Genomic DNA, 26,987 nt, shown 5'->3' with positions numbered 1-26,987 from the left:
TTTTGAAAACAGAAATGGAGTAAATCTGTTTTTTATTTCCCTATTTTAAAGGTTTCCACATCTGAAATTATTCCTGTAGGATTCATTTTGTAAGTGATTCAAACCATATGGAACAAAGGATTTTCYACATTTTCCTGTAAGAAACTGTCCCTGACTACACCAAGCTTCAGCCTCAAATGTAATTTCTATATTTAACATTATAARGGTGGATGGAGAATTCCGGAAATAAAAAGGCGAATTGAATTCTGGACCCTGTGCTGAATGTGTTTTTCTGCACAGTTTTCATATGCTGTAACTGACTAAAAAATATATTCACATTTTTCCAGCGGAAAAGACCCTGAATCTTCCAATGAGACCTCTTTCCTTTGCGTTTTACATCAGACAAGTCCTGCAAATTGAAAAATGTTGCATGAACGAAAGATGTCTTCTTTTTTGATAACATTCAGTTTTATAATGTTGTCAAGAAGAAATGGTGAAGTGTCACAGAGCAGTCTGAACACTCATTCAGTCACAGACCATTCTGACTTCTTCCAGTTACTGGATGGTTTCAAGACGGTTTCAAATAATCTGAGAATGCTGAGAATGCTGACCTGGCTTCCGACAGAAATGCAGTCTTCTGGGTTGGTGGAAAGTGGCAATTGGACAATAACTGCCGATCCTTTTCTTGCAGGTTCTTGAATTTTAGTCTTAGCTAAAGTGGCCTATGGCCATCATTAGGTCAACTGGAGCATATGCCAGCTGAGAAAGACCAAGGCATAAATGCAGGATAGCAGCACAGAATCAGCTGTTCTAACCGTACACCGCCAAAGAATTCCTGCTTCCTGATGAAGGCCAGAGTTTTGCTAGTCTCTACTGCTAGGCAGTGTTAGAAAAACTGTCATTCAGAAGTTTTTCTGCAGAAACATCACCACAGTCATGAGTTAGATGCAATACATTTCTCCAGCTCAAATAATTCTGTAGATGAATAAATACTGTCAAAATTGTCATGCAATTTTTTTTTGCAATAGTCCTTTCTACTGCCAGTAACTTCAAGTGTACATGTGATTCTCCTTGCATCAGAACTTGATGATATGTTTCCACTAACTTTGGTGGGTTTGGAACCCTAAAAGGAGGGGGTCAGATATGTCCACACTCCAATTTTTCTTCAGATGTTCAGTGATTATAATACTGCGACAGGAAGCAGTTATGACAAAATCTAACATTTTTACTATGTCTAGACAACACAGCATGCRAAAGGCCAGGGACTCCTAACTACTCTCTCTCTCCCACTGTGGCTATTGCTAACAATAGCAGCAATTGTGTGAACTTGGTGGGAAGGAAAACCCAAGAGATTCCTCAGTTGGAATTTGCTGTTCTTTTATTCTTCCCTCACAGCACAAATTCGCTATCCCTCTGTAAGGAAGATTCTGCAATTTTGGAAAGTAAACTGGAAGACACAGGTTGATCTGTGTGGCTAGCAAATAATACTGTAATCARTAAATTAGAGGAACTTGCAGTTTGTTTGCAGACAAGTCAGGAAGAGATGAGAAGGCAACATTCCTCCCATCCTTTATTTGTTATGAAATGTTTGCTTAGCTCTGGGCTAAAGGAATTTTCAGACTGGAATACACCTTTGTAAAATTCTTCAATATCAGGATGCTATCACCAAAGCAAGGCACTTGTTCTTTTTTCTTGGTATTTTCCAAAAGGAGGAAGAATCTCAAAAATAAATTTGGACAAGGGAGATGATAAAACAAAATCTGCTTCAGGGTTTGTTTAACTGAGATTAGGAGCTGAAGAATAATGGGAATTTTTAAATCACTGAAAGTTTATCTAGCTATACAAAGTAAATATTCCACYGATTTCAGATCCACAATGAATAGTTTGGGAGTCCTGCTCTAAAATACCATCTGTTCAGGGAGGTCTCACTTGCATCTTACTGAACCAGCACAGAGGTCCTTCCATCAGCCTTCCCTTGTACTCTTAGACTCTGAGTGAGGTCCATGGGATCTTACGGACTTGTAAGCCTAATTCACTCTGAGGTTTTCAGCATCTCCAAGAAACAGGCTCTGCAAGATATACCGCAATGACTCTGAGTGACCCATCATACTAAGGAGGCTTTTCAGAATTTATTTTTCTTGCATGTATTTTAAGAAGTCTAAGTTCTGAGAAAGCAGAGAAACCCTTGCTCAAAACTAGAACAGCCTCATGGCTGTGGATTCTCTGTTTGCATACAAGGAATTTTCATTATGTGTTAATTAAATTAAAGGCAACAGCTTGGCCATATGCATCTTAAAGTTACTGGAGTTTCATAAAGCAGATGCAAAAAAAAAAAAAAANAAAAAAAAAAAAAAAGAGCTAAGAAACATAATGAAACTGAAAACTAAAACATATGAATAAATGAACTGCAATATCTCTGCTAAATAAATGTGCTAAGTACTGACTGATGCAAAATTAAATTACATTTTGCATGATGACAGGAGTATCTAGACTAAACAGAGTGCTGCAAAATATTTGCACATATTRTCTAAGCAACACTGCTTATTTCCAGAATGCTTTATTCAATGTTATAGTATGAATATATATATATATGAAACTAAGAGTGTTAAAACTCACTGTTTTAACTGATAGCAGTTACAACAGTGGTCAAAGAATTCATGAAGTCTACATGACCAGATGGTTGTGCATGCACTCATGATGAAACATTTCTCAAAAGGAAGAGTTAAATATAGTTTCACACCCATTAAAATGGTTCCTAATATTCACACAAAGTTTTAAAGGATTTGACAAAAGGCCAACTGAAATTGGCATACAGCTTTACACAGACACTAGCGGACATTGATCCAAGACCTCTGTTGCATTATTTCCCAACTGTCTTGCTCCTAAACACCACAAATCATTAATTCAAAYGCATCTTAACGAGCATTATAGCACGTATCACAAAGTACAGCTTTTAGTTCTACTTAAAACACATAAAAAATAAATGAAGAATTTCTTTGAAATGGAAGGAATCAGAAAAGATGAGCTAAGAACTATAGTTGCTAATTATCTGAAATCATCAGAGGTCCACAGCCAGGAGATATCCAGGTATCTAGAAATCCCATCATGATATTACTGGGGCCATCTCCTATCACAGCACGTTACAGGCTTTTCTCACTTACTCTGCATTGAAAACTCATGAAATGATCTTAGCTGCAGGTCATTTTAATGAAAGCTGAACTCTTGTTTCCTGCCTTGATGTTCTGCTAAGTCTCTGGCCCTTTGGCACCACAAAGGAAGCACAAAGGACCTACCTCCRCCAGCAGAGAGTTCCCTCGTTGGAGGAGGGACTCCCCTACATCCAGGGTCCTGCCTGCAGGTTTTGTCTGTGAGAACATTTTCCCTTCTCGAATAACAAGTATATTAGAAGTTGAATGAGGATATGACGGAGTTCCAGCAAACGATAAGGTATTCACACAACTTAGCGCTACCTCAGCAGCCTTTGGGCCCAGACTGGCCTCTRGAATTGGGTAGATGTCAATTTTCACATACCAACACGCCGCACTGCATGCTACAAGAAGGGAGCTGTCTCACACAACCCTTGCACCTCCGCTCGGACTCCACCACAGAACGATGGCAGACGAGCCCCTTGCCTCAGGTTTTATAGCCTAAATAGTGGTAGTCACTTCGCTAGGCATAGAGATGATCCACATGTTTGCGGTCAGCCCTCTGTCCGCTCTGCTCGTGYTCCAAGGCAGCTGGAGGCAAGCCAGCCCAAACCAGAAGCAAGGCAGCTGCTGAGAGACTGGGCTTAATAGCTCAAGCACAGCATCATGCTAATGTGTCTATATGGTTTTTTGTAACAGAGCTAGTTGATGGCCGGCAGCTAGGAGATCAGGCAGAGTGATTTCAGATCTGTCTGCCAAAGGCACACTCCAAGAAACCTATGCGGAGATGGCAGTCCACTATACACATACCTGCAGCCCGACACAAAATTCATTCAAAACAAAGGAAAAAGTGGCAGCTGGTGAGAACAGGTCAAGCCCTGAAAAGGCAGTAAAGATACAGCTGCCTCACATAAGCCAAGGAAGCCCAGGAAGAATAAAGTCTTAGTCAGTCTGCCAGCATTCATCTTTGGATTCCTCCTTCCTCTAAAGCAGGGATATTCTATCACCCAATCCCAGGACAAGGGTGTTCAAAACAACCCCACATGTGAACAGTCCACATAAATTACTGTTTTTTTAGAGAATGTGTAATGAAGCAGACTTGGGATGGGTTAAGTTGGTAGTGTGAAAAATATGCAAGACTATAACCTTACCACAGTCATAAGCAAAACCATTTCAAAGAATAACAGCCAGCAGGATAGAATTGTAGATACCTGATATCACTAACTGACTTTTTGAGAGATAAGTTATTGAGCACCTCTCAGGTTAGGGTCAACATGTCAACGCTCTGGAAAATATAATCAAAATGAGCAAATTAAGATATGAAATCAGGTAGAAAACAAATGACAAGCAACATATCTGACAAAGCCCAAAGTAGGAGCTCAACTGCACAGTGCTGCTGAGGTGAAAGATACCTTTACACCTGGGACGCAGCATGAGCAAACAGCCAAACCGACGGCAGTAAATCACAGTAATTAAACAGGCTCATTCCCTCTCTGCTGCGACCTACAGCCCCTCTTCTGGGTGGTAGCTGCAATGGGGACAGCAGCAGCTAACGGCTGAGGCATGTTTTGCCTCCATATATCGTTTCTGTCCCCTGCAAAAGGGCACTTTGCACAGATGTACCCACGTTATTGGGGTACTAGGTAAACTTAAGGAATATTGTGAGACACAGCAGCAGGAGCGTGGCCCAGGATTCTCCAATAAGAAGTATAAAATTTGGCCCCTAAATCCATACATAGGTTAAATAAATAATCTACTTTTAAAGAGTTCTAAGCACCCAGCAGCTCCCATTGAACTGAATATCATTTCTTTTTCAGAGTGCATTTAAACCAATCTGGGAAAGAAAATGTTCTGGGAAACTACTGAGAATTGATTCTCATGAGGTTTCCAATAATACACATATATTATTGAAGTCAGAGATCCCAGGAGTAAAACTCAGAGCATTTTCATTTTTGATCCTATCCCAAACCAGGCAGCAAAAAGGCATGTGAACACACTAAACAAAAGAGAATTTAAGTTACTAAACTTTTCCCTTGTTTTTATGTTGGTCAAACAAATTCAYTCATCCTCCAGGAAAAGTATCAAGTTTGTGCATGGGCAACACTAGCTGATGACTATCCCAGAGTCAGGGAAGCACAAACACAGTACTTCATTGGACAGGGTCCTGGTGTGACGAGAATAACCTCAGCAGACCTTTACTGATTTTCACCAGATTGGAATATCTGGCTCTGTACCACACCAAATGTTTAGGTTAAGTTAATGGCTTTTATACAGACTAAAATATTTCAGTCATGAAAGAAACGTAAGAATCACCAGTTGCCTATTTTGACTTGAGAGTTGTACAGCAGATCACCTTTTTCTTTAGATTCCAAATGACTCACAAAAATAACTCACTTTATTCCGTTTTCTAACACAATATAGATTTCTTGCAAATGTAAAGTGTTGAATATTTAACAATATCGCAATTTACTCTCCTTCAATCAGGTCCTCAGACAGTAAGACCTTCAAATTGCCACTCTGAGTTAGTCATGAAAGGCTACTCTGTTCCTTTTCTCAGAAAGAGTGCTATGCAGAACAACCAGCAATTATTAAAACAAGGTAACAAAATTGCTTGTCTTTAATTATTCCTATATGAACAAAGATGAAGTTATCTCTGAATAGTGCCTTTGTATTTTTGCAGTTGACTGAACTTGTTTAAAACATCTTTATGCAATCCTCTGTCAACATGTGGCAAATAAGGAAATACTCTTATTTGTTCCTCCCTTTAAGGTAATTGAACCAGTCACATTGGTATTTAAATATATTAAATTGTAGTATAGAAGGGTAATGAGAAATTCAGTTGCTTTACCAGAAATTAAATCCTTGTTATCCGAGTATCTAAAATTCTCATTTTAGATCCTCAGTATCTAATTCCTCATTTCTCATGCTTAAAAAAAACCCAACAGTATACATCATAAATGAACAGGAAAAATAATAACGTAAACTGCAGTAGCATGACATGAATTATGCACTAATCACATTTAAATTAAGTGACATTCTAGATCCCTTCACTGAYGATTCCATCAGCATGGGCCCAGAGTAGCAATCAGGACACAAGCAAATGCACCARCTGTTGGGCTCTCTGCTTGTTCTGWTGGTTCCAGAAAGCAATTAGCTAAAACCAACAGATCAAATTCAGACTTGGTACTTATATAAGCAGTTGGGCATAGCCTATTTAAGCAAATCTCTGAAACTGTAAGATAAAATCTAGATATTTTATTAGTTATGACAGCTCTGAAAGCAAACAGGAAACAGGAGGATTATTTTATGAATGCATTTATGCTTCACTTTTCCTAAAAAGAGACAGCCTACTATTTGTCCTGTGCTGTCTTACAGTTGATTAGTTACTTATGGTGCATCAAGAATAACAGAATAACTGACTTTAGAAGGTAGTTTCATGCCCTAGTCCTGCATTCCACTTAACCGAGTACATTGCTGGATCAGGTCATAAGAGAGCCCTTATAAGCATGATAGGAGCTCTACCTCAGAGCAACTTTAAGGCATAGAAAATGCAACCCTCCTCCCCCTTCCCATTCAGTGGAGCAGCGTAAGATAAAAGCACCTTTATAAAAGCACTCTTAAATCTCTAAAACTTGACTTCCAGACGTCTAGATCTTTAGTAGACCTTTGGACAGGGCAAAATTTCACCCTGAGGATGGTTTTCTATGAATTACCTGTGCTGCTCTAAGGAGTTGGTGCAGTGAAAATGGACTCTCAGGATTCTGTTCCTCCTCTGTGTATGGATGATCGATTCTGTGTGGGTGAGATTCAAATGTACTAATATTCTGGGGAAACTACAGGCTTTCTTAATGAATCATCTCTTCTGTAATTGTGCTAAAGGCAGAACCAATAAGATTATTTAAAAATAATGAAACAGAGAACAAACTCCTTAATAAAGAGAACTGATGACAGTTAACTAAAATCAGTACTTGGAAATTCTTTTCCATGGATATTTAGCATTATCAGAGGCTTGCTTTGAGTGTTTCCGACTAGGAACACTCTTCCCCATCAGACATGTAACTCCAAACATTAGAAGTCATGAATCAGGCCTTGCAGGAAATGAGACTATAAATCATTAGATTTTTTAAAAAATAATGCTGAAAGGGTCTGGTGTCTTGCTTGCTTTCTGATTTCTTCAACCACTGTGGATTGAGATTTTAGGATTCTTTTTTAGCCCTTCATGATCATGTGTACTAGAATTATTATTTTGTGTGTGTGTGTGTGTGTGTGTGTGAAAACTCAGCTTTTCCTATGGTGATGGGACTTTGGCATCTTTCAGGAGAACAACACGTATCATGAGCCTCAGGGTGGCTGACAAGCATGAAAGACTCACTCACTCTTACAATATACCATGTATAAGTCACAGCCAACAGACAGAGGTACTTTCTAAATAAGCTTGAACACTCCAACTGTGCTAGCTGACAGCAAATCCTTCCCTCAGAGGGAACAGCAAAAGTCTCAGCTTCAGAGTTACTTACTCTACATGAAATATCCAAGTCCCAAAGGGACTGCTCTAGATGATGAGAGTTCACTACCCATACATACTTGTCCCTGACCAAGATCCAGATAAAAGCTTTGGGCTGGCAGAGATGATGAAAATGAATTTAAGGGGACAGAAGATCTGAGACCGTCTGACCTGGGATAATTTGCATTCAAACAAAATACATCCAGCTCAATTCCCATAACAATTTTATTTTGCTATGAATAGYTCAAGCAGCTCCAATAGCAAGGGGCTCGGGTTACATCTGATTGCGAGCTGTACTGCTTACTAAGAAGTTAAATCAGTGGTTCCCAACCTTTTAATTTTCCTTGTTGGAGTACTCTTTGCTATGGATTAGTTACATGAGAGAGTGGTCACAAGGAACTCTGCAGGGAGCAAAGTATCAGCTTTGCAGATATTACACACACACAGACAGACATATATATGTGTTGAAATATCTATGTGGGAAGGAGAAGAGGACTGGAAGAAAGGCCATCAAGGGAGCAGAAAACAAAAAGCACTGGCAGTAAAAATGGCCTAATAGCTAGAATGTGAGGCTAGAACCTGGAGCCTCCCAATGCTTCCGTCACCTAGCATCCCTGTGCCTCATTTCTCAAATTTTAAGACAGAGTATTTGCATTTACTTCCTTGACACAAGAAAAGATTAAAAAAAAAAMCAAACAGTGAAGTTTTCAGGGACTATGGGTGTAGTCTACCCTGCAGATGCTYGAGAGCGACTTGTGAAGTGTCATATTTAACCCCAGTGTGGTTGTTCTGTTTAAATGCCTGTATCTCGCTCACTGTAAGCGCATGGCCTTTCTCCCGCAGGCCCAAGCTTGGGAATGCCACTGTGTAGCTYGAGCTGTGACCCACCAACCAGCTGCACCACGTGGACATGGTCACTGCCACCTGGAGGGTCACCCAGGAGAGTCCACGTGGAAATGTGCCCTGTTCGAAGACGCATTTCCCAAACACAGCTCTGCCCTGGGGTCTATCCCTTGTCYCATCCCCGGATGGGCTTGTTCCTGCGAGTGGGGTCTCACGGCACAACGCTGCTACATAATACATCTCCCAGAAATGCACCGTCACATTCAACAGAGTTTGAGAAAATTGACAGGTTTGCTCATTAACAGGAATTCCCTTGTTATAACACTTTATGTATGCCTATGTACGAAACAGCCTCATTGCYTAGCATCACTGTCAAAGGTGGAGCAGAAAATAAAAAAAAATTCCTATAATCACATCTTTGAAAAAGACTAACAGTCTAGGTGTGGCTGAATCATATTCTTTTTTCTAGGAAATGGCAAATCAGTAAAACTTTGGACACAATTCATACCTTAAACCTGAAAGGCACAGAAGCAACATTCTAAGGTCCACCAATTTAAAATAAGATCTCACCATTTTCTCAATTTTTCACAACATTGCAAAACCTATATAAGGACAGCTATATGTAATACTTAGATAAACAGTAAACCATCCTTATCATCCAGATCTTAATTTAGAATGGGCATTGCAATAAGCAGTGAGTTATTTGGCACACTAAATGAAGTAACACTCATCTTGATTCTATGTCATGAAAAGGTCTCATTTTTTGGCACAATTTATACCCATAAAATCTCCATTCACAATATTACATCAGTCCAGTGTGCCGTTGGTCCTGAGAAGATTCTTTGTTGTCCTATTTGTAGCCAAGTGCAGTAAGCCAGCAGAGTGCAGATATCCCGCATTGATTCCTGTCCTAGCTTGAGTGGGCACTCATTCACACTCCTCTCTCCTACAAATTGGCCCACATTTTAAGGGAATTTTAAAGGAATGATGCACAAAGGGGAGCATCTAACTGTTTTGTTGATATAACTGACTGAAATTAAAAGTCGGAAAACTGGATGAGCTTGTCCCAGTTTAGAAAAGTTTTAAAAACAATTATAAATGAAAGCTTGATGAGAAATAATTTTCAGTATCTTTTCTAACTACAGAAATCTTTGTAGTAGAAAAACGTTTTATCACATGCAAAACTGCCCCAAATATGTCCTGGCTTGGTATAACATACAAGTTCATGCCAAAACTGTCTTTGTAAAACTGAAATGGTAACACTAGCTTAATGTTGGTCTGTATTTTCAGTACAATGTGAGGTAAATTCACTAAAATCAATGCATCTACACCAATTTATATCAGTAGACAGGATGTCAGCAGATAAGTTCAAAGTACAAGATACAAGTCTAAACCAGTATTTGGATTCTTAACATAACAAAGTCTCCAAGTGTTCAAATCTGGGTGCAACTTGTACTTGCTGACTAGGCGTACAGAAGTAAAATGGTCATGATTTTACCACAAGCACATTTTAGCATAAACCAGTGAATTATGTGACTCTATAACTGGGGTGAATCTTAAGAAAAGCACGAAGACTGGCACAGGAGCATTTACATATTTTGTTTCATTGAAGAAATCAGTTCTATTATACTTCTCCAGGAATTAGAGTGAAAACAGAGGACAAAAAGGMAGCTGAGGAAAAGACAGACAGAAAAGTTTCCATTTCTACAGAGACTCACAAACTAATCCAAGAAGGGAGACCTTGGATTCCTATGGCAGCAAGCAAACATTTGCTGTTAGTTTGAAGCGCGTGAATAGCATTTCTTAAGGAAAGCATTTCAACAGTAGAGTGTTTTCAATGTACTACCTACCACACTATGTTCCCCAAGCATGGTCTGTGGACTACCAATAACACATGTAATTCTGTGACGGTCTCTGAGAAGCAATGCAGTGAGTGCTTGGAAGCAATATCTTCTTCAAAGACGACAGTCCCTGTATGATATTGGTCCAATAAATTTAGAAATCTATTGCCGTCATATTAGTTCAGATGCTAATGCTGAACCCTKTAGGCCTTCTTACTGAAAGGAAAATACAGTACAGTCTAGGGAGGTACAATCACATGGAATCTGAAGGCCGCTTAGCTGCCAAGTCATAAAGGGATGGTAAAACATCATTAAAAAAGAAGTTTCAGCAGAAGATTTAGGAGGCCAAATTTCCTAAGCGACCTGACATTCTTTCTGCAATGAATCTACTGAAGAGTAGGTTAAGCAAAGGTCAGGTTAAGMATAGGTTAAGGAAAAAGCTCCAAGAAGAAGAATGTGCTGCCAGGGTCACAGTGGCTCAGGGACTTCAGGGAAGCATGTGAGAGCTGCAGACACATCTCGTAGGCACCTCCTAGTTCCAGGGCATGACCATGCTCTCTACTGTGACTGGGGTGCACTCCCTCCACTGCACCCCCCCACACACACCTCCTAGGCCATGCTGCAGCCAGCAGCTGCWCTTTGCGGACCTGAGGCACAGTCCGAGAGGCACGTGGCACAGCCTAGCAGCCAATGGATCTTGAACTCTTACATAGAAATCAGGATACCCTTTGCATGCTGCAAAGTGCTGTGAGAGTCAAAGCTCAGACCATCAAAGAACTCCAATCCCCCCAAAGCATGACATAATTTAGATAAATTCATAGGCAGGAATTCAAAAAGAAAAAAKCAGGGGTGAAAAATGTGTTTCCCCCCACACCCTTAACATCTCAGAAGTTGCACAACCATGTTTATCATTCTCAAACTCCTCTGCTAAAGCCTGTTYCAATCCCTGCCTCTCACATTAGAGCTTAACCTTGAATTTGCCCAATGCGATCTGGCTGCTTGGTGGTCACTCAGCCTGTGTCTGGCCAAAGGGCACTCCATCTGCACTGCCTTCCACAAGGCTACTGGCATGARGCTAGTCAAGCACTATTTGTGCCTAAACATTTTCCTATGTAGGACACACAAGTCCTCCCAGGAGTTAAAGTGCAATCCTGCCACTTCTCAGCGTGAATTTGCCCAGCTTAATGTGTCATGACTAAAGATGTGACTGTTCATGCAGTCCATCTGGATCATCAGTCATTTACTCCACCTTTTCTTCTTTCCATGTGGCAACATAAACAGAAGGACCTCTCCTTGGGAAACATTTCCTCTCTGCACAGCATGTTACACTATACACTCCTCCCACAGCATAAAACCAGCAGTGTTAATGTTCTATGGAAGTAAATTAGGCACAAATAGCACCATGGGGAACTGAAATACTTTGAATGTATACCATATAATCAGGAAATGCCCACCCTCTTTATCTGTCAGGAACAAGGAAGCTGAAAGCTTTGTAATTTTAAACTGCACATCAGTTGCTATGAATCAATCAAAACAACTCACTGTGGAGAGCTACCATGCTCAAGGAACACTGTAAGATAAGAGAGAGTTTAAACTGCTCTTCCCATCCTGTTGAAATACTTTCAGCCCAAGATTCCACATCTGATCACCTCTAGGGCTGCTATTCCTACACCTCCTCCACTGAGCTCCTCAAAAGCACTGCAATAGGACATGGACTCACTCTTTTTTCACCTCATATTACTTATATTGTAACACATTCTCACAAATTTCACCAGTCCTAAATGTATTTGAAATTTTTTTGCAGAAAGTAAATCAATTAAGATAATTTATGATTTCTTCCTTTAGTATATGTTGATAGTCTTTGTAACGATAGCAGTCATGCAAGACTGATGATGACTGAAGACAACTAAGTCATCTACATTGTTGTTTTTTGCACTAACCACACATCCGCCCATTTACTACAACAATCAATCCAGGAGAGATAAATCACATCACTAATCTTAAAATGTAAGTCCCTTCCTGGAAGAAAAAAAGAAGGTGTTTATTTTAAATAATAACTACTATTTTGCTGGCGCATAACGTTACTATCGAATGGCTGAAGAAAACAACTCCATGGATCACGGTCTTGTGCTACTTTATGGAAATAAAGATATGTTAATATTTCATAGATGAACACTAAATTACACTATTTTTTGTAAAATCAAGATTAAAGACTTGGTACCACTTCAATTCTTTGGTATAGATATCTGTTTATGTATAAATCTCTTTTTCTTCATTTTTATTGACAAGTTAAATGCAAGAAGTCAGGTCCAGAAGGAAAACTGTCAGTAAGGGCATGCAGCATATCCATGGGGGTATTCTGGGGCACAGGGGGGGACCACTGAGGGGAGGCTGATGGCAAGCAAGAAACATGAGTCTATGAAAAAACACTCTATATCTTGTTTTAGTAAATCTAATAGAGAAGTAGGGATGTGGAGGTAGAGTGACTTTTGCTATGCACAAATGCTGGTCTGTAGAACAGAGACCTTCATTCTAGGTGAGTAACAATCTCTTCCTTCCGTTTTGCTTCTCACATTAGGGTGTGTTCCTGACTTTCCCAGACTGTAATCCTTAAAATGATTAAATGAATCATGTGCAGACAAAACAACAACAAAAAATATTGTCCCCTCAGCCCCTAAGCTATTTCCAACTAATGTAGTCTTGTGCAACTATTCTGCACACCAGAAAGCTTGTTTTCAAGAAATGCTTGGAAAATAACAACAAAAACAAACCTCTTAGGGCAGTATATCCCCAAAACCATAAACCTGTAAATAGAAGGTCAAGACCAAAGTCTGGTATGTTTTTGATCACCAGCTCCAGCTGTAATCTATCAACCTCACTTGCTGATTCAGATTCTGATCCAAATGGTCCTTTTGTTGGTATTTCATCTGCCACACAGGCAGATGAAGAAAGCAAGCCTTTGCCACCATGCAAAGTCTGAGGTTCAGTGGCACAGGGCACTGACTGTATGTTCACACACGGTACTTGGAGCATGCACGCTTCACTAAGTGAGAATTGCAGGACTCTGTGCCTTAAGCAGTTAAAGTGACCTGTCAGAACTGCCTGKTAGAGAGACGAATTACAGGAGATGCACTATTTCTACGAGACTACATGTCCCCCACTCTGAACTCCTCAGTCCTCCTACCAAGAGCAGAAGGTGGATGTGGTTAAGTCTTGCCAAGTAGATGCATCTCCACAATGACAAGTGATAATGTCCTCACACAGTTCTCTKGTAGGTAAAGAGCTTATGTCCTTGTCTAACAAGGGAAATAAGCCTCAAGGACACTTTCGTCTTTTACTCCAAATGCCAGACTTAAGATTTTGACTTCACCAGGACTTGATCAGGATTAGGCCAAGTGACCTCTTCAAATTCACTCCCGACTTCACATTTTTTTGGTGGCCAGTATACTTATTTTACCCCTTCATTGTCATAATACTCTGGCAGCAGAGCAGYATTTGGCATTAGTACACTGAAATGTATCTGGCAGCTGTAGGTCCCAGACGCCAAGCATTTCAGTGCATTTGTCTAGCAGCAGAAGCAGCAGCTGGTTCTCCAGGTAGCTGCCTGACCTCCTGCTTCCCTTCGCTACTGGCTGTTACTAGTCAGAGTAGACCAAGAACAGGAGAGGGTCTGTCATAAACGGGTTTCTTTGCCCTTCTGTAGGCTGTTTTCCTGCATATCACTTCTGATTCAGTGAAATCTGAGTATKCAGCACTACCTTGGATTACTTACAGGATATGTTTTGGAGTCTGTCAGCAGAAACCAACACGCTTCACTTTCTTGATCAGCCAGCAGTATTTTCCATTTGCACAATCTYGTTCTAAACCAAATAGCAATTGTAGTAATCTCTCCCGCAGAAATGGCATGCCTCTTGAGTCAAGAAGCAAGACAATATAGTGAGGGAGAAAAGAACATGCTTCTAGGGTGAGGTTCTGATCATCCTTGATCCAAAGCAAGTCAGTACGAATCTTTTTACTTACTAAACAGGCTTTAGACGAAGCCCATAAACCAGCAAACACCTGTAGTATTGTCAATGGCAGGGGAAGTTCCTGTGCTGCAGAAAATCAGAGGACATTGGTTGCTCACTCCTGTTTCAGCCTGGAAATTGCGCTTTTTTTCCTCGCTTTCCCTCTGAGCTTGGTATTTGACTTTTGCTATGAGAGGCAGGTTAACAGTCTGATCATCAGTGCRGCATGCTGGGAGCACAAAAAAATGCCTGTACAGCCTTCAGCATACCTTCTAGCATAAAGAGAAGCCAGAACCCCGCTCGTCTATACGGTGATTTCACAGACAGCCTTGCAAACAATGTAACGTAGAGCAGACTAGGAGGAATGATCCTCTCTTTGTCAGAGTAGTAGCAGAGAAGTGCAAAAGTGACAGAGGCATTTTGCTTGGCTCCATTGTGGTCACCCACAGTGGGCTGCAGAAAAGCCAGCTTGGCCCTGGCCTAAAACTGGCACTTTAATCCTTAATGTATACCTGCATTTACGAAGTTTCTGCCAACTGTAAACAGCAAATGTAACTAGACARCCACAGTTTTTAGAAAATCTGAATTTTTCTTTTCTGTCACTGTTTTACACCATTTATACCTACTTTTTACCATGAAAAGATTATATTCTTAATTACAACATTAACCTAATATATTTCTTGAGTTTTAGTCTAGCCAAATCTTAAGATTTATGGGTTTGATGACTTCTTAAAAAACAAAACAAAACAACAAAACGCATGTGGCATAAAAMCAAGCCTGCTGAAGATAGAATTATTTTTAAATGTCCACTCTTTTCACTGAAGTGCAATTATTTGCATGGAGAAAACAGCAAATCTGTTTTTCATTTCATTATTTTTAAAAATCTAATTATTTTCTGGCGTTATATAAATTTTATATGTCATGGCAAAGAAATAACAGATCTGAAGAGTAATCCATGTTTCATTAGTTTGTGTATTCTGCCACAGAATATAATATTACCTTCTTAAATTAGTTGGAAGTCACACTGTGCTGCAGAGTATAAAAACAAAAGTAAGGGCTCAAGCTAGGTCAAGCATATTTTGTACAGGGCCATTAAAAATCTCATTCCATTAATATTAATAAAGACGTTGAGACACAAAAGTCCCTCAATTAACATATATTAGGCAGGCAGGCACAAGCATTCAAGTGATCCTACTGTGAACAGCAAGAATCCAGTCCTCACAGAATAAAGCCATGAGTGCGCTGTGTACATAGTGGGGTAGCTAGAAATGCTAATACCACTGAGGAGTGAAAAGGCAACACCCTACCGTCTGTGCAAGTAAATACCACTTTATTGCCTCAGCTTCCTTTTCTATTGAACAGGTTGATTCTGGGCCTTGTTATTCCAGGAGGAATAACTTCAAGATCTATCACCTTTGTCATCAAACTGTTTTTTCTTTTACTAATTTGTGACAGGAACTAGCTGGGCAGGCACAAACAAACTTCAGGGAAAGGATCTTCATCTGATTGCGTGAACTGTCTGAAGATTCCCTTAGTTTATGAACTAAYGTTGTAAAGGAGAAATCACTCTGGCCAACAGCGGTTCCCACGGTACCGAGCTTCAGCCATCAAGACTCATTCACTTGCGTATGACCTGATTATTTGACATTTCTGCACCCTCATTCTTAGTGACTTCTGATAAACAAGCAAATGTTACAGATGTCAATCTGTTATGAGTCAGGATGCCTTTCTTGTCTAACACATAGCACAGCCCTGTACTGAAGCTTAATTAATACGTGTTTGCAAATTGGGCTGAGCAGCAAGGCATTACGACTTCAGGTTTCTGTAAATGTTTACCTCCAAGCTTTAGCCTGTGCTCTACTGTCTGAACCAAAGTTCTGCTTCCATCAGCTATTCACATAGCTGGTCAAATCACTGTCAGAGCAAATCAATGGGAAATTCCTTTAGCATACTGTAATTTATAGTAGACCTGCAGCAACAGATTTAGGATTAAAATGGGATAAGAAAAGGCAAGAAAGAACCAACATCTCYGCTCCCAGTGACATGATCAAAAAGACAGAGGAAAATCTTGTTTGTAATGTAATTATCCATTAAAGTTCAAATCAGATACCACTTAAGGGCTAGTCAGAGCCCTCCTAGCACAAAGTGAGTGGTCTTTTCAGAAAAAGAAAATGAAGTCTGAGCTTCAGCTGATATAACTCACTAGCTCTAGTGCTCTCTCTCACGGTCAAAATAACTCAATTTAACCCCTCTCCTGCTAGTTCACTGAGAGAACAGCATTAAAAAAGGAAAATAAAAAAGAAAGAAAAGAAAGAGCCACACATAACTAACAGCTTCTGTGTATGGTTAGGAATCGAGTTACAGGGGACACTTACAATGAAGAAGGTTGCTGATTTCAGTGGGGCTGTTGTCAAGTGATCATTAGATACTGCAACTTCCAAAAAGAAAACAGGTATTTTCTAGAAGATCCCTAGAGAACTATAAATCTGTACGTCCACAATATTGCTCATGTCCTGGAGTGAGTGAAATCAAGTGCAAGTGGCACTGAAATTGTTTTGGAGGACTGACTGATACATTATTTTTGTCACAGCTCAGGACACTTTTTTCTAGTATGACCCCACTTTCTATCTTGCCCCCATCCATGGACTGCAAATTTCAAAACCACAGAGGTTGAGAAYAGTCTTTAGGAATCAGCCCTTCTCTTACTGCCTGCAGTACTGGCCAGCAGCCCAAGTGATGCAGCTGCAATCTCTGTATGTTTCTGAGTGTGGTGCAAATCTCATGCATCAGAAAGACAATCCCTGCCCTAAAAAGTTCCAGGTTATTATTTTGAATATCTCATACACAAACATAATTGTGACTTAAAGAAAACTGTAATGTTTCCAGAGAACGTCTGTCTTTCTAGAAAACTGTAAGTGCCAAAAGGACTGGAAGTGCAGGAAGTTGGAAACAGCCTCCCAGTGACCATCCAGACTGATCACGATCTTTTCTGCCAGACTGGTCATGACCTCTTCTGGGCAGCTTATGCTGAATCAAAGTCAAGTTCTCAATTCCATTCAAGCGTGCAAATCACAAAGCTGTTATCARGGCACTGGTTTTGCAGAGAGTCTAAGGAGGTAGTAAGCTTGGAAAAAGTATTTTGAGAACAGTTGTGATACCACTGTTTGCTCAAATTAAGTGGGCTGTTCTGAAGAGCTAGGGCACAACCAAGATACTCCTGTGCTTTYCACTTACTCTACCGCTATGTGCCATTTGCGGAGCTCCATAAGCAGGCTGCTTGAGCTGGACTTGAACTACAGTTTCACAGACTGTCATTGTGTTTTGGGTAAACAAAAGGCTTTTGACTCCAGTTTTGCAAACCCGGTACCTTCCTCAAACACTGAATTCCCTTAAGTAGAAGGGGAAGGAACAAGAAAGAAACAAAACCTTGCTTAGGTTAATTATTAGTGACTAAAAACCCGCTATTAAAATCTGCCTATGGAAAGAGAAATATTTTAGATGTTCAGCAATTCAGGGCTGTGGAGTGGAGAATGTCTTGCATCACATCAGCAGAGATGGTACAGTCCAAACAAAAATAGTGGCACTTAAAATAAAAATACTCATTTACATCAAAGGCATCCTGTTATGAGGAGGTCAGGTCCATGCAGACAGATCATCCTCTGCTGACCTTTATGAGGGCATTTGAGTATAATCTTCCCTCTAATGGACTATGAGAACTGTGGGAACTAAGCTTTGTGGAAAGACTTTGCTACAGCGGGAAAAATGCTGATGTTTCAAGGATAAAGGATGTATACTAATTCCCTTACAAGTTATAAGACTGTTTCTTTAAAAATAAGGCTGGGAAGAACTGCCTATCTAAGCAGAACAGAATGGCTCCCTGATTCTGTAACTGTAGAAGTTTTAAGGTGCAAGTTGTRTTGCTTGCACAACCCAAAAGCTTGCTCTGAAATACACTGGTGAACTATTCCCATCCCCTTACTGCCAGCAGAGTAATAGTGGAGCAGGCAGAAGCCTATGAGCTACAGGACTACCTTGCTTCTGCAGGCAGTCTGGCAAGTTGTTCTACATCTATAGATCACTGTGTTCAAGGAACAGCCCTATAAAGCTGGGGACACGGTATTTGCTGTCTATACATTCAAGGGCTCCAGACTTTTGAATATAAATTTGGAAGAAATATATTCTCTATTACTTCTTCTGTCCAGTGGGGGCAGATTATTTCTCCAACATTCTCTATAATTCCTATTCTTACCCAGTAGGAAGCAGGGGGACCACAAAGCCCGAGATAACACTGCCTTAGTCTTGGAGAGTTAAATCCAGAGCTAAACAGAGACGTTATCAGACAGATATAGAGAAGGAMAATCAATAACCTAATCACACAATTCGTTTCCCATCACCAGTCAATACAAAGCTGGGACCAGAAATGGTGTCTCATAGTTGTCTAGTACAATCTTCAAGAATATAGCTTTTTCTCTCATTGTCACTTCATTTTCCTTGAAAGATTTTGCTTCCCTTTCTCTTTATCCTGTTATGGGGTGAATAATGGGAAAATGGCCATCTAAATGGTGGACAAAATGATGAACCTGTAAAACACAATTGTTGTTTTACAAAGGAGGGAGATGGCATGGTCAGGAAAGTCAGAGCATGTATATTCCAGATGCTGGTAGYGTTTTTCTAGTATGACAAAAATTATAGGATTTGTATATTAACTTGTAGCGAGACTAAAAATAGTTTTGAGAATGAGTCAAATCCTCAGTTCTGTACTCAGTTTCTCTTCAAAGTCCCTCTGGGCCAAACTTTATCCTATTTTTACAGCTGTAGGTTTCTACAGGAACTTCATTGCAAACAGCAATTATTTTGTACTTTTACTAGCAGTCTAGCTCACTGATTTTGATGGGAGCTTCTCTGAATATGGACTTTGGGATTTGTCTCAACATATTTAATTGGACTTAAAGTGTGAGCTCTAGGAATAAGATGCTGTTGTTAGCACGAACTCAAATAATGCTAATACGGGGTGCAATTCAGCGACTACAAAGAATGGGTACATGAGTCGCCTTGCCTGCCTGCCTCTTACTTAGGTGGCCAGGCTGTGTTAAGAAGCTTTAATTTTGTGGCTTCTTTGATACTTTGAGCACAGTCCTCCCCTCAGACATGCACGCACAACTTCCATTGAATTAATACATCTCCTGTTTATCTCTCAGTGCTACATCTAACCCTTTCTCCAGTTGTAGACTCCTCTGACAGCTCTGTGAGTGTAACATGATTCATCCTTTCCTTCTCTTTCTCTTCCCTTGACTAGACACTAACAAACACAACAGAACTTGAGACAAGAGAAAGAGGCCCCTTATAATGAAAGATTCAATCACATCTTACCAAAAACAAAGGAGGGCACTAGCCAGTGCGTGAAGCTGACACCACCGCTCTAATTGAGGTACACAAATAAAAGGGAGAGAATGGCCCCCATTCACCTCTAGCATGAGCAGGTGCAGCTCCTCTGGCCTCTACGCTAACACATCTGTTTAGCACTGAATTTGGCCTAAATAATAAAACTGTGTATCATACAGTTTTAAAGGGCCAGACTCTTTGCACTGTATTACCCTGATTTTCTCTCTGACCCAAAACACACATGCGTATCTTCTGATCAGTGTAATGGCAGGAGAGTTCCCGTTATGTTATACGTGTATTTCTTTTCTTTTTTTTTCTTTTTCCTCCTTGCTCTCTTCTGGGGCATATGCTTTGTATTTGCTATATAACCTCACGTGTCTCTTTCATGAAATAGCAGCAACATTCCCAGAAATGCTATATGATAAAAAATTCAATCATAATGCTTATTATTGTCTATGTTTTGTGTATGGGACTTCTACAGTGGTTTGGCTATAAGGGAGCGTTCTTGTTCACGAGGGGAATGCAACTTCAGTTTTTAAATGTACAGTTATAAATCACTTCTTAAAATGTCTCTAGAACAAAACTACACTTCTGACAACTCTGGGGTTCTCTTGCCCTGATTTACTGTGTGACTGCAAACAACTCAATTACAATATACAACAGATCATGTACATGTAGACCTAACGGAAGCAGCACATAAGGAGATAAAAAGGAGACAAAAGGTAGCATATAAAAAGCAACAAACAATGCACAGTATATACACAGAGTGGGAAGACAGCAGGGAGAGTTTTAGAGACAATGTCATCACGAGAGTGGGATTAAAGATGGTGAACCAGTCCGATAGCTGTTTTTATGCAGGAGAGATAGCATAACATGTATGAGGATAGGCAAGGGGAAGGAATTCAGAATACAGGAACAGCCAGACTGAACAAGTCCTAAGATCAATTTCTTATTCTAACAGTAGCCAGCACCATCTGCTTCAGAAAAATTGCAAAACCCCTTCATTATGTGGATTTGGCATAGTCTGCCTCCCAATTATAGCTAAAGGCAATTATAAGTAATGATATATTACTAAATAATAACAGCAATAATAAATTATAATTAGAATAAGTAGTAATTAGCTCAAGTCTGGAGTTTGCAAAAACTTAAATTTGGGGAGAATTAATAGATTGAACTGGAGAATGTAAACATAGGATGAAGCAGCATGATGTACCAGTGGCCTGAATACATATATCAAATGGGAACTAGCAAGGAATTGAAGGAAATTCCAAATAGTCATTTTTTTTAAAAAAAAAAAGAAGTGTTCTACTAAAAGCAATAAAGAACATTGACAAAGAAATGAAAATTTTGCAGGGATTTCCATTTGGGCCACATTAAGTTGATACCAAAGAGACAAAATAGTTTTGTATTTATTAATGTAAATGAACTCACTGACCCAAGCTTGTAAGAGTTAAACAAAAAAACAGAGAGTGAGAATGTATTAATGAAATATAGGCAAATGAAAAAATTTGTCATGGCTACTTTAGAGGAAAGGTATCATCTTCTGTATAGATAATTTGAACACATTTTTCTGAAGGTATATGAAGTACATCCTTCTTTTGGTCATCTTTGAAAAAACAACTRAGTATGATGTAGAGCATAAGCCTAGATTTTAGTAAATCTGACATACTTTGTCTATAAATAAGTATTGTGCTGCTACTCCATCCCTGGCAGTAAAACAGGCACTTAGAAAGAACTAAACAGGATTTCCTTGCATACCAGTTAATTTCATAAAAGAATATCATGTTTTTCTTGCTGTATAACAGAACCCCCAGCAGGCAGAAGATGCTGACTGAAGCAGAAAAGGGCAGAAGATGGAAGAAAGCATATTTCCTGCGGACAGTCAAAGCACGTGAACATTGGTGATACAAAGTCAAGAGATGGTATTCATAGTAAATTTGTACACATTCTCCTAAACTGCTAAATTAGTGTATCAGAGTATTGTTTCAGATAAAGAACATGGATCCAACCTTATCTTCTGAAACATCAAGAAACTTGTGTTGACTGATGGAAGTATTTGGTCTAAAATCAACAAATCAGCATAAAAATGCGAGGATTTAGTGTTAACCAAGCTATTAAGATGTGAGCGAGATACACACATCTCCTAACAGATCTATACCAAAGCAACRAATTCTTGCTCCTTTCCACTGCTAAGTTAAGGTCACCCTGCCTAACAAACCATTTCATATAGAACCTTTCTCTCCAAAGTCCACTCTGCAGGCAATGGCAGATAACAGACAGCTGAATGACTGAATACTCTAGGTCATCCAAAAAATTAGATCAAAGAGTCCCTGCAGTCTATTGAAATGCAATTGCTTCCAAATCACATTGTGGTGTTCCAGGCTTGAAAGAATGGGTCACTGCGGTTTTATTGTAGAGAAGCTATTGCTAATGAAAGGAACAATGGAAAGATTAGTGCTACCAACCATATAGAAGAAACACCACTTTCGGTTTAATTGCAGTGAACAAAGCAAATAGGAAAGAAGGGCAACCAAGTGATAAAAGTAGTTGGTGCAAAGAGGATATAGAGGCTATTCACAAGGTTCCCTTGATCAGAGCACAGCGTCCAGACTTAACATATGATTACTGAATTTGGATCACAGTAAAAAATGACGTGGTTGTCATTAGAGACAGCTGACGACACATTTTTAAGAAAGCAGTCTTGCCAGCTGAAAGACAAGGAATCCTGTTGATTATTTTCCTGGTATTCATTAGTTRCACTGACATTAATAAATGAATAGAGGGAAAGGAACAATTACAGTTTATTTGTGATACTGACTGTGCAGGAGATCATTGTAAATAAAGGTGTATTTCAATTACCAGTTTAAAATAACAATTCAAAGTGAAATCTATTAAAACTTGKAAGTGATTAAAGAAAAAGATAGTCTAGGTATTGAAAAGGTTCTCCCATAATAAATTTGTTCATTCCACAATATTTATTCTCTTCTGATCGGTTTCTGGATCTTTCCTAAGTGAAGTCTCCCAGTCACAACAACCCATGGCGAGACAGTGGTAAAAGATCCATTTCAATCTCAGTTAAGATCACCACATTTTGTTTCTCTGTGACCTGAGGCAGACTTGAACCTTCCTTCTCCAAACAAGACTTGACAAGCCCAGCTCCACTTAACTCCTGAAACAAGTTCAAAAAATCAAAACCTGACCAAACAGGGGAGATCACCCAAACTGTAACTGTTGTATGCAGACAGAGCACTTCTCTTGGAAGAACAAACACTACAAGTTTTTTTGAATAATCAGATAAAAGTTAGCAGTTGTGAAAATGACGCTTCCACAGAAATACTGTCCATATAAAAACTCACAGCTAAGCAAATCTGATATTAACAGTTTGGCACTACAAACAAACGATAAAAACAGAAGAAAACTTTATTCCAGTTCCTGGCACCTGCTCCGAAGTCGTGACTGCAACTGCTTAAATGAAACCTAAGATATCAATTCTTCTAAATTGCTGGGACTAACAAAGAAAAAGCAGACTATTCAAAATACAATCCAGTCCACTTCAAGCAGCTATCAATATTCAACAGCACTTCCTAAGAGAGCATCCTCTTCTCAAGTCACCGACTATGATTTCAGAGAAAGCATTGGCTGTCTCAGGTGCCCCTTCTTGATCCCATCATGCAACTTAAAGAGCCCTTATGGATAAGCCCTCGGAAAACAGGATTCTACAGGGTGACTCAACATGTCATCTGGACCTTAATCAACCACAAAGCATACAGACAGCTTCTTACAACCTAACGACAGTAAATGTCCCTGCTTTCATCTGCATCACAACTTCACTGGTTGTGAAGTTTAAGGCCTTTCTTCAGCCTAAGAATCATCGATAACTATTAAATCTGTTGATGGTTCTTCTGAACTATATCGGTAAAGACTTTGCAGACAATGAGCACTGTCAAATGTATTTTTTAAATCATTTCTGTTAGTAATAATTTTTCATGAGCTTGGAAGACAGTCATAAATAGAAGATATGCAGAGATAGTTAGTTGACCTCTTACAAAGAGGTCTAAAAAATCAAGACAATTCCAGCCAAAGTAGGCTGGAATTGTCAAAGGAAGCTAATGGAGACAGGTTCATAACTCCTGTGAACAGAGAAATTTCAACAGAGATTTCTTTAAAGCAGTTGACAAACCTAGGTAGAATATTTACTTTTACTCATAATCTTACGAATTGTTTTTTCTTTACTCTTAATAGTAGTGAGACTAATCACAAAGACAGGGAAAGCATTTACGTAAGAGCAAGCAAACACTGTATAAACTATCACAAACTACAACAAATGAAGATCGCCACGGACCAATTACCAGGACCACCAGTCAGTCTTCTCTTTTCTTTTCAAAATCCATGATCAAAAAAAATCACAAAGCATGTGGTGCACATCACTAGCCATAGCTAAACCTCTTATGTTAAATGCAATAGCAACTACTAACAATAGGAAAACATCAAATGGTGTATGGCATCCAGAATGTTGTATCAGTTAGATATCTTTGCCAAAACAGCTACTGCTCCATGCATGAAAACACTGACTTGTTTTAAAGAAACACTTACCAAGCCTACACAYGTAGATATCGCTACTGAAGAGGTGCTATCATTCCTTATAAATCCCTGATAGAAACACTGCTCAATTTCATGTTCCTGAGAATCTGAGACTCCATCTTTCCCGAGTACCTGGACAATAAAATTGTTGCTTAAGATGGTCGAAGGTTTAAGTTCTAAATGAAGTTCCTGTCCAAATGCTGAAAATTTGTAGTGCAAGGAACTCTTTGAACTTTGAGTTGATCTCTTTTTCCTAGTACTGTGCAAAATGTCATGTGAAATGTATGATCCACTGGAATCCACTTTGACAGGTGTCACAAACGCATAATCTGTAACAGTAAGAAGTTTGCCATCAGCTTTTGTACTCAAYAAATAAAAACAAATGTCATCCTAACACAGTAAGCGGCAGGTTTTCACTGTGGCACAGAGAATTTCCTCATTTAGCGAGCAGCCCCAAAGCTCTCCAGGCTGTGTGTACCCAAGCCTGACTGCACAAACTCTCAAGCAGTGTTTGTTTCCTTTCTGCCCCACTGCGAGGGACAGACTAACTAGCATAGCTGTGAACATTCCCACAGTCACTCTTCTGAAGACATTTGTCATCACCAGCAGATCTGTAGATTTTGCCCTCCCCCTGTATTAATTGCTGTCAAATGTGAAGGCTGTTTTGGTTTGAGATTGTTTTTTTTTTTTTCTTTCCTTCAGGAAGAATGCAGCAAATATTGTATCATTGTAGGAGTAACCATGACTGAGACGTTGCAGAACTGTACCACTTGTTCAAATGGATTAAAGGATTAATTTATTAATACCTTAACAGAGTGAGACCTCATCTCTTTGTAGTGACTTGATTAGACTGGGTTTCAGATTGTAACTGACCTTCAGCAGAGAGAGATTACATCCTACCTAATAACCTTTAGTCAGCCATCGTTAATTGAATGTCAAAGTTGTTTATTGTTTTGGATAAAATATGTGACAAATTACAAAACTATTTGTGAGGACCTGACCAAGATCTACTCACAACAACCTAAGGGAAAAAAAAAAGAAAAAAAAAAGCAACAAAAAATCAAGAGGTCATAATTCAGCTCGCTGCTTAAGCAGGTGTCTGGTTTTAAGTACATTACCATCGCTGCTGATTTATCCACAAATGGATTACTTGTATTCTGGAAGTTTGGCCTGAATTTTAGTTGTTTGCTTAACTAGGACCATTGGCATGTATTCCTGGTTATATGGGTAATTTTGCTGAATAAATTGCTTCCTAACTTCATTTAATTTCTGAGCTSTAGTCCTCTATGAATACTTAAATATGTCCACATCTCCAAATGTAAAACAATCCACTTTTCTTCTTAAATTGAAATACATTGTTACAAAAGAAAGAAGTGGTTTCCCCTCCTTCTTAGGTTGTAACAGATGTTGCAAAAACTATTAATCTCTTTATCTGAATAACATTTTATTGGACACACGTTAAGCTGAAAACCTAACCAGGGATAGGTTGTTTTTGCTTAGACAGTGGGAACAATACATAAAGAGCTTTCACTTTCCTTGAGTGGTGTTAATCAATGGCAGGAGTTGAGGACACTAAACAGGCTGGTGGCCAAAAAAATGTAAGCAGCTGCTGGAGAAAGGGAATCCCCCAATGAACAGAGGATAGGGTGCACGAGGGTTTTCCTTTCTGCACGCTGGTGTGCTGCTCTAGTTAACTTTTTCCTTTTTTGCATTGTCACCCAATAAAGAGCACAAACTGCACTGCAAACCTCCCCAAAGTCATCAACAGCAGAGTGTCAGACTTTGCAAACTGGTAACAAACAGCTCCTGAACTCGCATTCACACAAGTCCTTTCTCTGCAGGTTGGCTCTCCCTCAGCCTGCATTGCCTCGCTTCCTCCTCTCCCCAACCCAAATTTTTTTCTGTTTTTTTGTTTCATTGCTTCATAACAGACACATGAYGTTTTGTTGTTTGGGCTACATGCACATTCATCTTTCTAACTGCACATATTAACATGAATGTATTTACCTTCTTAATTACGCGCTTGCTTTGCCTTTACATATCACTCTTCTCAGCTTTTGTCTACAGGGCTGAGCAAGTGACTCTTTGCCCAGGGTTAGCTATTTTACAGCAGCCAACTTGCTTTCACTTTATATTCCCCTAACACTGTGGCTTCTTGCTTTTAAACACTCAGCCTGCCCAAAAAAGCATCCATACAAATGTTCACTCATACAGATACAGAGAGAGCAATACAAACCATGATTTAATTCACTGGTGCTGATGCTGTCACTGGTTAAAGTTGTTGCATGAGACACGCAACAGAGGCAGCACAGCTGAAGGGTCTGCAAGAGAAAAAAAAGAGAGAAAAGGGAGTGTTGGGCGAGATATACTTGACAAGAGAAGGCAGAAAGACAAGGCACCAGAGACAGTGCAGCAACCTGGAATGAAAGTACACTATGCGATTGCAAAAGAAAGTGCTCTCGACCTGCCTTTACAGTGCTTCCAAGCCACGGGAGGGTCGGGAACTGCATGGAGCTGCCGCTGAGAATCGCAACAGGTAACGTCCAGACGACGAGCAGGAGACAGCCCATGTTCCGCCGCGCACCTGGCCTGCTACCTGCTCCCGGGAGCGTGCGGCGGGCCGGCCGCGATCCCCCGCATGGTCACCTGGGCTCTGCCCCGCCGCAGCCCCCGCCGTGCGCGGCGGCGGAGCCCATGGAGCGGC

At 39.8% G+C, this 26,987-nt stretch overlaps 1 protein-coding gene across 2 annotated transcripts in view; it reads right to left on the bottom strand.

The window, feature by feature from the left end:
* The window catches only part of ADAMTS18 (ADAM metallopeptidase with thrombospondin type 1 motif 18), a 77,479-nt gene extending 50,523 nt beyond the window's left edge, over positions 1-26,956 (bottom strand). The window contains exons 1-3 of one of the 2 annotated variants that reach the window (XM_085306433.1): positions 26,701-26,956; positions 26,520-26,604; positions 24,296-24,612 (exon numbers count right to left, since the gene is read on the bottom strand). In XM_085306433.1, coding sequence (XP_085162559.1) covers positions 24,296-24,612; positions 26,520-26,604; positions 26,701-26,853 — 555 coding nt within the window. In that variant the 5' untranslated portion in view covers positions 26,854-26,956. The remainder of the gene's footprint in view (positions 1-24,295; positions 24,613-26,519; positions 26,605-26,700) is intronic. The other variant, XM_085306432.1, reaches the window with a different exon arrangement.
* Positions 26,957-26,987: the final 31 nt, after the last annotated feature.

The sequence above is a fragment of the Rhea americana genome, unplaced genomic scaffold (genome assembly GCF_003343005.1).
Source record: "Rhea americana isolate MKP2758 unplaced genomic scaffold, rheAme1 scaffold_24, whole genome shotgun sequence".
In the NCBI taxonomy this organism is placed as follows: Eukaryota; Metazoa; Chordata; class Aves; order Rheiformes; family Rheidae; genus Rhea; species Rhea americana.
This window is presented reverse-complemented; position numbering and strand designations above follow the sequence as displayed.